Consider the following 12,536-nt stretch of genomic DNA (forward strand, 5'->3'; position numbering starts at 1 on the left):
ACCCGAAGGTCCTCGGTAGATGGGCTCAGATAACACTATGCTTACAAGGCATCACAAACTGTGCCATGGCAGCAGAAGGGAATTGGCTACATTAGAAGCAGGTCAATTTGCCCAGGGTTTAATTTCCAGGCAGCTGTTCATTAAGGAACTAGGCACATTCATGGGTACTTACACTGCTTTGGACAAAGCACAATCTCTACCCTTCAAAGGTTCCTGCAAGAGATTTCTCCAGTGCATAAAAAATGGGAACAAATCCTCTGGGTGATTCATGAATCAGCATAAATGATGCTAAGTTATTTAAGGGGAAGGATGATTCCCTTAGTCCTTCTAGTCATAACGTTGTTTCCTTTCCACAGGTTTTATGTCTTTGATAGACTGATTAAACCCTTCAGGTTCCCTTCTTCTCACAGGCTGAAAAATGTCACTTGTTTATCCGGGACTCTACAAACCCCTCAGACTCTCTGGCTTGTTTAACTTGTGTGGTTGTATCTCTGTCCTCCGCCAATGTTCACGCCTCAGAATTCTGGGCCTCCTGTGTCCCTCCTTGTCATTTTCTCTTTTCTCAACTTGTTGCACTCATCTTCCTCCACCCTGGGCAACCCTGGTACCTTTACTGCCTTCGGTTGTGCTCCAGTGGAGTGGCGTCTCAGCAGGGATGTGCCAGTTCGCCCCTCTCCTGTGTGTCGGCGTCTCATAAGTGTTTGATTCCTGTATCCTGCCTGTTGCGGCACACTCTGTAGTCCTTGCCCTGAGAGTAGAGGATTTGTTCCTCCGTCGTTTGTGGTCTTGGCATCTGTTTGTGGCCCCAGGCCCACCATGGCTGCAGCGTGGTCATGCCACCAGACAAGACAGTCTTTCTTCTGTATCAGTCTCTGCAGTATTGCCCTTTCGGATGCCGGCCTCTCTCTGGTCTTTTGGTTCTTACACACCACTGCTAGCTGCACCGCGTAATGCGGCTCCACCCCTCTGTGACGTTCTGACGTCAGATGCTTGCCTCTGCGTAGAATTCTTCTCTCTACATTCAAGGATCCTGGTCTCTTTATTCTTGCCGCTGTACTTCAAAGGGGCGTGTTGATCTCTATCAGCTGCTTTATTCATGAAGATTCCAGCATTACTTTGAGCCAACATTATGGAAGCAATGTCCGTACGTTTTGAATGCTGATCAACTGAAACAACATCAGTCGTTTCTATTCCCATATAGGCAGGCAGGGTATTCTTTATAGGGCATTGCATAAAGGAATGGGAGTCCTTGCCCACTAGAGGGGAGTTGCTCCCATTGAGGTCCCACTTTTCCAAACCCCTAGGAATGGTTTTGCTAAGCAGGCTCACCTCCATAGCCTTAAAGGGGGCGGCTCGCCCTGGGAAGAAAGGGCAAATTTCAGAGATTCGACACATAACCCAACAAATCAGTGATATCCTACCTCATTCAATATGAAGTATTCCGAGCGAGATCTGATGAGGTGCCTAGGGAGATCTGATGAGACAGGCAGATAATTTTAAGGTAGCTAAGAATGTATTCAAGCGGGTTGATTAGTCTGGAGTAAACTTAGAGCAGGCTTGTCCAACCTTTTTGAATGTGGGGCCGAAGCATTAAATTTGTCACCCGGTGGGCCGGCGAGCCAAAAGTGAACACCCTCACCCAAAGCAGTATATTCAAAAGCGATGGTGTGTGACCTTTGACATAGCATCACAGGCATAGCCATGCAGTCCCAAAGATAGCTTTTGGGGTCGGGGCAGTGATCAAAGGTTATTTTCTTATGATTTGTTCCAGTGTGTATGTGTTGATATCAGTCTGAAATAGTGGGGGTGACCGATCGTAGCGAGGGAGCTATAATGATCTAGGGAGGGTTTGGGGGATCCTCCCCACAAGATTTTTTTTCCAAATATGGGGCTAAAATTGTGCATTTTACAGCAGGAAAAGTGACCAAAAAGCCATAAATTTGCAATCAGTTCTAAAGGGGAACATGTACATTTTATGTGACCAACAACAGACAAGAACATTGTAGAACACAACACATTTTAATGATCAATGTGTCCACCGTGTAAAGACAGCACTGTCACTGATGTAACACATTGGCATGCTGGTTGTGCCCAAAATATGCCTCTGTAGCAACATGTCTATGCTGGCTGTTCCCAATTTAGGCCAGCATGGTCCTCTACAAAGCATGATTGATGCTGCCTGAGCACGTGCAGTGTGCCCTATACATATGCCAGCTTATCTCTGTAATACACATTCATTACTTCTGTGGTAATGAAAGAAGCATAATCCAATTCCAGGGGGCACTTGAGGCAGTAAAAGTCCTCCGCCATGGCCCGGTTTATTGGTCGGACCCAACATTGCAGAAACAAATTCATGAATTGTGTCCACGGACCCGACAAACATTGAACGAATAAATAAATCGGGCAGGGGAGCCGACTTATGAATTTCCCGGGGAGTGCCCAAACATAGGACGTGACATCACCAGCAGTTATATGACAGCATTTGCACGTAGTCGCCAACTTGGTGGAGGGAAGCGGGGGGTGTAGAACAGTGGAAACACTGGCTAGCATGTACTGCATATACTAAAGTCAAGTAAGAAGGAGGTTTAAGCCTTCCAGTTGCATTCCAGTAGGCCAATATTGCCCCTACTCCACCCCTCTATAATCATCCAGGTTGTAGTAGCCCTCAAAAGGCAGAGCAGCACAACTAGGAAGGGAGAACGAAATGCCATCCCATCCTGTGAGTGTGTCAAACCTCAGAGCAAAGACTGTGCGTGTGCCACCGACCTTGGAGCACAATCTCACTAATTTGGTGCAAATCTCGCAAGTGGGTGCATGGGAATCCCATGCATGTGTGTGGGCTGCATACCCCGGATCACTTGCTCACTTCTTCAGTGTGAAACTCTGGCCAAGGCAGTACTGTCCCAATGGTGAGAAGTGCCGTATTTTCACATTAACTATGCTTAAGCACTTTGGGTTATTGAATAGTGCTGCTACATTCTGAGTAATTCCATCCCTTTAAATATATTAGCTCTTTTATAACCACAACAGTGTTGATTCAGTCTGATGATGATGAAGATGTTCGACTGCTCAATAGTTCTGGTTATGTATCATTAAATGTACTTCAGATCTTCAGAGTCTCGGGTGGATAGCTCAGGGGCAACATGCTAGCCTTGGAAGCAAGACGACATGGAGCAACACAGGTTCGATCCTCTGGGTATATTATGTGCATTATAAATAACCAATACAAATAAATAAATCTGCTGAGAAGTGCTAGGGCCTTGTCAATAAGAGTGTAGCAGCTCAACTGAGAAGTGCTGATGTTGTCCCATCAAAGGTATAGCAGCCCCACTAAGATGAACTAGCATTGCCTCAACAAAAGCATAGTATTACAATTATAGAAGCCCTGTTTAGCAAGCTTACTGAGGAGTACCAGCACTGGCCCATTTCAAATATGACAGCTCTAGTAGAAAATAGATTACACAGCCCTGCTGAGAAGTGCTGTTACTGTCTCTTTAAAAACACAGAAGCCCATTAGCTCTGTACCATTAGGCCCTGCAAGTACTCTCCCATTGAATGCTATTACACTGAACAAGGTCAACAATATGGCAAGGTACATACTGGGTTCTATGTGATAATTCTGCATTTTGAAGAACAAATACAAAAAAGACAGATTTATTTCGGACGATTTGTGTGGTCAAAAGGCCGAATTATCACATTCTACTGCCCACCCACCCCGCTAAACCCCCCCAAGAAGGTGATCCCACCTCACCCCACACTCCCACCCTCTCCCACACTGTTACCTTCCTTAGAATTCAGGGGAGTTACCTCCCTCAACGCCTCCGTTCCCCGCCCATAGCATAGCATTCACCCTCACCACGTACACACTCAGAAACATGAAAACAGTCTCATTTGCCCTCTCCCTCCCACCTCCCCCCACAGATGCAATGCAAGAGGGGTGCACAGATGTACAAATACATCCAACCCAAAACGATGTTTACAAATTGAGGGACAGACTTGCTTTGCATCTGTGCCTCGATTTCTAAAAATCCTTTTAGGTTGGGTGTACTTCTACATCTGTGCAAACAGGTGTAGAAATATACCCAAACTAAAACGATTTTTAGAAATTGTGGGGCAGATGGAAAACAAGAGCATCTTGCTTTGCATCCGTCCCTCAATTTTTAAACATCGTTTTTTATCCGGCTTTTACCCGGCCGCCAGAGAGAGACACATTATGGATGGAACAAAGGGCCATCCATACTGCGTCTCTTCTCTCCGGCCTGGGGGGGCCCGGAGCACCCTCGTACTCGGCACCCTTGAAACCGGCCCAGTTTATTTATTTATTCTATGTTTGTCGGGTCCGTGGACCCGATTAATTTATTTATTTCTGCAATGCTGGTCGGACCCAACATTGCAGAAATAAATAAATTAATCGGGTCCACGGATTCGACAAACATTGAACAAATAAATAAATAAACCGGCCCGTGGCAGAGGCAGTAACAGTCCTCCGCCACGGCCTGGTTTATTTCTTTATTTGTTCAATGTTTGCGGGGTCCTTGGACCCGATTAATTTATTTATTTCTGCAATGTTGTTTCGACCACCATTGCAGAAATAAATAAATTAATCGTGTCCACGGACCCGGCAAACATTGGGCAAATAAATAAAACTGGGCTGTGGCCTGTTACTGCCTCTGGTGCCCCCCGTGCCCCTTTGGAGGGTACCAGAGGCAGTAACAGTCCTCCGCCACAGCCCAGTTTATTTCTTTATTTGTTCAATGTTTTATGCACAGCCTCGCGGCCCACATGAAATGGCTTGGAGGGCTGAATTGTGGCCCGCGGGCCGTATGTTGGACAACCATGACTTAGAGGATAGGACAATGATCGTTACAGATTCATTAATAACCTTTTACACATTAAGTGTGTTGTGTATAGTGACAATAATGGTAGCAATGTGTCTTTATTACTTATTTCTCATGATTAAAAGATGTACATTATGCATGAGAGTGTAAGAAGCGTTCATGGAGTACTCATTACTGGGAATGTTGTCAGAAGCATTTAAACATGAACATTATGTGTGGGGCATCTATTTGAAATGCTGTGTATTGATATGTTATGAATGGTTCATTTCTTAAATATGCATACAAAGTGTTACTGGAAGGTTTGATCAGTGGACCATCAATAAAATATATGTGACATTAGTAAAATACTCCTGTGCAGACGACAGAGCAGCTGCCCACTGCAGGAGGTTGATTACCTGCTCTCTTTACTGCTCGAGAGTGACAGGTATATGCTTTCCCTGCCCCTATTCCCACCACAGCACCTGCTGGGGGGCGGGGGGTTATGGACACTCCCCTGCACGTGGAGGGAAGGCTCTGCTAGGTAGGGGTGACAAAATTCACATCATCTGTAACTAAAGACTAAATGTCGAATCTCATATACAGAGCACTACCGATCAAAATGTTCACTTTCAATATCAATACTGCAGGCTCTTGTAATAAGTAATTGAATTTCTATCTGCGGGCAACCCAAGTCCAACTCACTTGTCAGATACCAGGGATGGGAAAACAAATACACCAGTGCAGGCCCACATCTAAGCAGGGTTAAAAAGAAAGCAAACCAGAAACAAAACCAAAAGGAGACCAGTGGAGGTGAAAATAAACTCCTGGATAACAAGCAGAGAGGCTCAAGAGGTCCAAAGTACCGGCTGAACCCATTCTCCATGGCCATGGTATCTGCTTTTTCTTCAATTGCAAAGAAAATCGGGAAATACTGTTTATCCTCTTCTTATGTAAAGGCTGTTCTTAGTGTAGTCTACATTTTATCCATATGGAACAGAAGACTGCATCATGTTTAAGCATCCCAATAGGGCCATCATTGACACCAAATGAGCACATTACTGTCTAGGCATCAGCTTGGTCCTGCAATCTTAGCTTTCACACCCCATCCATTGCTGTTGCTACGCTTTTAGGTGAGAATACATGTGCAAATTAAATGTTCTCCTAGCACATTACTGGGTATCAACTGGCATCTCTTGGATGTCTTCCCCAATCATTCCTCATGGTTATTTAGGACCTGTAGCTGCACAATGTCTGCTACCAGGGATCTCGGCCCACTCTAGTGTGCTCTACATCTCCTCAAAATGATCCCACCTGAGGTGCACCACTATCATGATATTGGCATGACCACAATGGATAGATGCATTGCTCCCCGCACTAACCGGCACATATTATACTCTCTGACACATAATACACATATCAGCTAAGCTAACCAACATAGAAATTAAATAACCTTTCTAAACACACATCAAACATCAGAACACTACACCTCTCCGATCAACATTTGTATCACCGTCCCAAGTCCCAAATAATGCTTGCTTGCGTACCACAACCCACCTAGAAACAGACCTGCACACATTACCTGGGAACTTCTGAACGGCACGCATCAATACAAAATAAAAGCTATCTTGCATTTTCAACTGTCTCCACTAGCAAAGAGACCACACAAATGGCAGCATAGAATTGTAAAAAATAAAAACCATAAATATAACCTTTTTGTTCAGTCTACACCTATGGTTGTACAGATCTCCTGACCTCCACACAAGACCTAAGCATTTTTGGTTTGCTAGCTTTTATACCATATGCCTTTAATACCTAATCACAAAAAAACTCTGGACTTCCCACACAGCATACAGATGGGGACTATTCAAAAGATCCAAAAGATACACCACACATGTTGTTTCTAAAAATGAAATCCTGCATAAATTGCATCGTATCCGTAAACATAAGTAGTAGAGGAGGTAAAGTGTCTTCCCATTTCAGTTTCTACCCCTGCACATGCCTTGGATCCGACTGCCCAGCAAATGGAGTTTTCTTAAAGCCTGTCATAACCCCCACCAATCACTCATCCCCAAAAATGGACCATGCGGTGAATGATCCAAGCAAGCTGTGCGCTAAATATTTTGACAACCATCGGTGGGGAGGGGGTGGAGATGGGATATCGTGATCCATGGTCGAAAAAGGCCCACACCGCCGATGACTGGGTAGAATGTAAAGGACCGTGGGGGCTTCCTCTAGCTTTCACTTGTTCTGATGGCAACCACCAAATATTTAAAAAGGTCAACTTTAGCAAAATGAATCACATTCAGTTGCCAGAGCATGGTTGAATAAGGACTGATCCTACTTAAAGTGGCACATTGCCACTTTATGTAGGACCAGTCCTTATGAAAGCATGATCAGAAAGCCAGTTTATTAAAAAATGATACTGTTGATTTATGCTGTTTTTGTAGTCCCCTGTTGTTTTCAGTAATATACGACAGCCTGCGTATTTGCTGGGATGGAATTGCACCTCTCACTCTAAGAGGAGGGCACAATTCAGGCCTGCCCACTCCATTAGGATGTTTCTTGCAGCCGAACTGAGAGACAGAGTTCCAACCATGAATCAGTCAAAACATATCCGAATGTAAGCCTCAGTCCTTCGCTGCCATTTAGAATTAGATCATTGTCTAGCGTTGACTGCAGAACTGCAAATTTTAACACTTTTCAGCAATCTCCCACACCCCATTTTCTTCAAAAGCCAAGGCCATGAGGAACTGGAGAAAGACCTCAGCCTCTATACTATTCCAGGTCTGATTACTAGTGTGGCAGCATTACCGCATGCTGGCAAGTTACCGCACCTGCACACTCCATATACCTCCAGCTCCCAGAGCTGGAGGTAAATCCACCACCCTACCGGCAAAAAACTGCTGGTATTACCAGTAAATCTCTCCATGGAATGGGGATTTACCAGCGTTTCTGACACTTGGAATCTGCCGGTAATTCCGGCAGACCAAGTGGCAAAAATAGTATTACAGTTTTCTGGTATCCCACCGGCCCACACCCTTTTATTTATCCACTTGAAACGGGAACGTGGCTAAAGGGCTTTCATTCAAACTATCCTAAAACATCTTACTCAACAGGTCATCCAAAAGCCGCCATCTTTTGTTCTTTCAAAGACACTGAAAACCCGAATGACTAACGCAGGAAGGGAAGACAGACTATCGGGAGAGGTTTTTTTTCTTTTAGCATACTCTAATGTGATATTCTATGAGATCCACTGCACTTCTAAGTAAAGTAAGCAGACACTATGTAGCATCCAATAAATAACAAATCAAGCAGCATTGGGTTTGAAACACTGAATGCAATATGAACAGCCACCTTTCACGTCTTACCTGGCATCGCAGCACACAATGCTTTTTCCCAATAAAGTGTAACTACATTTGAGGTCGTCTAAACACCATGTGAACAGAAAAACACCAGGGTGCATTTAAAGTTAATCTTTTGTAGCAAAAAACCAACAAAATCCCATATCAAACAAAAATAAAAAGTAAGCAGTTGGATTGGATCACGTCATAATAATCAGCCATGTTAACTCCAAACCTCTTGATTGATTCCAATCAGATAATTCAACTACTCTTTCGTCAAAACCCATGAACATTACAGATAAACCCATGAACATTACAGTGCAACACATGTTGATAAATATGCGGTTCAGCAACAAGTATTCTTTTCGTCCTCCTTCCCTATGCTAATCTCACAGGTGCTCGATTGGTGTCCTTGGCCCTTATGCATCTTCGGGGTCTTGATTGACCTCCAACACCAATTCTCCCCAGATCCTGCCTATCCACAGCAATTTGCATCTGCACACCCTCCTCCCTGGAGACTCGCACTTACACCTCTCCCGGCCCAGGCCTTGTAGCACTCCACATGCTTAGCACTTTGTTCATGGCTCACCCTCGAGCTCGGGCTCCCCAGCACTTACCCCCTCTTCCTTCTGCACTTGCACGTTCGGAATACTCACAAGGCAAGTTCATCCCTACCCCTTTTCCCCCTCTGCTCTTAATACTGTGTTGTAATTTACCCTCCCTCCCTCCCTGCCCTGTGGGTGTTTTGAAACAGTGTATTCTTATTGTATAAGCGCCTAACAAGCAGACACTAAATAAATAAATATAATCCAGCACTCTCCCTGATCACAATCATAAAAGCAGCAATTAAACAATGCACATTGCAATATTATTTTAACCCTTTACAAAAATGTCATCATTTACATACACTCTTAAAGCATTGGTTGCCTATTTGCATTTAATAGGTATAGATTTAGGCAATATCTCTCAACCCTACCCCCCATACCTCATAAACATGGATAGACTCACAATCAAATAAATCAAGAGTACCTTGCCATTCCCAGGCTGGAAAAGTTGGAAGGAACAATCAGTAGGTCAAGCCTGGAAAACGGGTGAGTGCCCAGTGTGTGGTGAGCCGCCGACAGGCATCGAGGAATGAGAGGCAGGAGAACTTCCCGGCAGCCATTCACAAGACATAGCGGCGCATAGAGACGATGAGGGATTATGGCCTGGGCTTCTGCCGCACGACTGCTGAGACGGCACGGGTAGTCCATATGCCCACAGTTTTCCTTAGACAACCTGGAAACACCACGCGCAAAGTGAGGATTACAAACCCATCCAGTTGCAATGTATGCTTTCAATTCTGTTCACTTAAGGTGCCTACAATTAATGTCAGCATGCACGTGGATTATTATAAAATGCGTTTTAATGGCGACAATTGGTCCAAATAGAGTTGAATTTGTTGAAATAAGAACACGTGGACTAAAACACTGAAAGGGTAAAATTACAAGAAACCAGCTTTTGAAATATCACTGGTAGATTAAAAAAAAGGAACTGCAAAGTGTACATATGTATTGCAGGAGAGCCCAGTGCAGCACTACTCACAATACAAAGTAAAAATAGGGGTAATAATGAACAGACACGAGCCATCTGTGAGTACTTCTGGGCGAACCCAAACAGGCAAACGCAGAAGAACCCATGGCTTCTGGTTATTTTAGATCGGAAGATTTGCTCGCATTTTACTGCATAGAAGTTGTCGCAGCTTCTCTGCCATCTGGGGAACATAGTGTTTCATCAGCAGGTTCATGCACTAGTACTTACATTAAAATGGCCTATGAACTTTGACTCAGACTAGCGGGGAATACAAATTACTGTGCGTCATGTGTGCCCGCAACAGGGAGTGGGGTGCATTACTCGCAGGGTGAATGCAATACATTGTCAGATGTTCTGATGGAGAGAACAATGTATTATTAATCCAGCCTACACCTAGCCGAGAGGCAAAGGAGCACTGTACATAGGTATGAGTGATTCCATAAGCACAGAGGGTGATGGTGGGTTCGTGTGACCAGGAAGTTAAAACGTTGTTTCAGTTTCAGTTAAAAAGTTGATTTTGTATATGGCATTGCATTCCACCAATTGTGGACCAGGGAGTCCAGGAGGTTGCAGCAGTGTCTTATGGCCTGAAAGACGAGCTTGCTGTCTGTGAGCCCTTGGGTGTGTGCCAGGGTGCAAGTGGATTAGTTCTGGTTTATAGGCATGTGGAGGTTGACATGGGTCATCATACTGGGGCCAAATGGAGTGGCCCTTCCAGACTTAAATAGGCCCCAACAGGCGTTAGCCTTGTCCGATTTCCCCTTTACCCGCTGACACTTTAGTGAAGGACACCTTGCGAGGCCGGGCAAAGAAAGGCAAGGGCATGTCACCTGAGAGCAGGCTCGAGACTGTTAGGAGCAGCAGGACTCTGAAAAGCAATCGGGAGTGAGCAGGAGGGAGAAATTAGTCCGGTCAGTGGGTGGTGAGAGATGCGCAGCAGCTAGGCCTTAGGAACCCAGTGTACAAGGTCACAGGTTTGTCACATGACCAGCACGCTATCAAGGGATGGGCTAGATGTTTTAAGCTTCACTGGGCCTCTGAAAAGCAATCTGGAGGGAGCGCATAGCAGAAATGAATAATATTGCGGTGCAGCGAGTGGTGGGTAGTGGCCAGGATCCCCAAGCCCTGTGTCTGGAATCATGAGGTGGTCACAAGCCCAGCAAGCTATGACAAGTGGGACGTAAGGCCCTAAGATGAGTACAACATGGATGGGTCCACTTATGAGCAAAAACTGGATTTTGAGGTGATGCACATAGCGTTTTCTGTTTTCAGTGTTTATGTTTTGGGAATTTTGGGGGTCTTTATCAGGTTTTTTCAAACCATCTGTATTCATCAGTGTTTTCCCATTTTTTTTATTTTTATTTTTTTACAAAAAAGACATTGTGGGCAGCTGTGTTTTTGCAGTTTATATAAAATGGTGCTTTTATTGCTGCATTCAGAATTCAAAAGCCCCCCCCAAAAGTTAGCAATACCAGCAAACATTTGCCTAATAGAGGTTACATTCAAAGTATTGTAAAGAGTCAGGAATGAAACTCGGACACAAGTTAGCCATGGTTTTGGTTAAAGACCTTTACTGAAAACAAAAGGGTTGGGAAATGGTCTCTCTGGCACTGCTCTAAGAGGAATTTCCATACCTAAAACCAAAAACTAAGGATCTGTCTATGTCAGGATGTCAAAATCAAAATAGTCGTGTTCAAATGTTCTATTCTGACCCTCACACTATAAACTAAACTATAAGGTGAATAGGAAAAGATCTTTAACCTTAGGTGATTGCAAAAAGAGTTCTTAAAGAAAAGAACAGCTCCAACATAAAAGTTCTCCAAGGTCAAAGAGCCTTGATTCCAGAGGGTGGCTCCCTTGCCCTGGATTCTTGGTCGAACAGTTCTTTGTGTCTTTCTTGGCCCACAACAATACTGTTATTTACAAAGCTGCTTAGGCTTGTAGTTACAATTCTTTCTAAAAAAAATCCTTCCTGTTTAGCAAATACAGTTTTATTTCTTTTTCTTGTGATTTCCTGTAGACTTGCAACTGCCTGGGCAACTGTCTTGTATACTCCCCTGCCAGGATTTCTTATACACTTGTGATTGCCTGGTAAATTCTTGTATTCACATACACTGGTAACTGCCTGGTTTACTCGCCAGCCAGGACTTGTTATATTCACACGTGGTTCCTTTTTTACCTCCACAATTAGGCATAACCCTTTTGATATCTATTATATCTCCATGATACATCATTTGATTTGGGCTCCCCACATATCTGAATTCCATACACTCATATATGGCTGCGGTCCTTATTTGCAATATGCCTTCTGGGTGCATTTTGAAAACAACTAGAACGCTCACTGAGCTCGAGTATCTGTCTGCTCTGCATTGTTCTTTCCTTCTTACTCGTCCCAGTATTTGGGTGATTGTGGGAAAAGGAGTCCATTGATGTTGATTGATACAAATTACGTGGAAAATGAATTTAACAGTTCTAAATGACGAGCCAGTTCTATATTGTGGAAAATTATAACTGGAAAAAAGTAGTCTTGGACATTTTACTTTTTAGACCAGAGATCGACGTTTGGCCTAAAGAGTTTTGGGAAAGGATTCCTCCATTTTCTCTAAAAGTGGGTGCAGATGTATGGCAGTAGGCCATGAGGGTGTTGGGTGCAAAGGGGTCATTTTCATGGGTAAATGGGGGATACCATGTCTCATTCAATAAACCCATGACATCTCCCCGAAGGCTGTCTCCTCCCATATGATCCTCGCTTATATAGTCGTCCACAAGGCCAGGGTCAGGATCAGGCAGCAGCTGCCATCCCCTG

General features: G+C 44.2%; 1 protein-coding gene across 1 annotated transcript in view; it reads right to left on the bottom strand.

Moving 5' to 3' along the window:
- The window catches only part of AOPEP (aminopeptidase O (putative)), a 1,805,484-nt gene that overhangs the window by 1,419,457 nt on the left and 373,491 nt on the right, over positions 1-12,536 (bottom strand). The window contains exon 5 of the mRNA XM_069625709.1: positions 9,188-9,436. Coding sequence (XP_069481810.1) covers positions 9,188-9,436 — 249 coding nt within the window. The remainder of the gene's footprint in view (positions 1-9,187; positions 9,437-12,536) is intronic.

Source organism: Ambystoma mexicanum, chromosome 6p, assembly GCF_040938575.1.
Source record: "Ambystoma mexicanum isolate Mex_15411 chromosome 6p, UKY_AmexF1_1, whole genome shotgun sequence".
NCBI lineage: Eukaryota > Metazoa > Chordata > Amphibia > Caudata > Ambystomatidae > Ambystoma > Ambystoma mexicanum.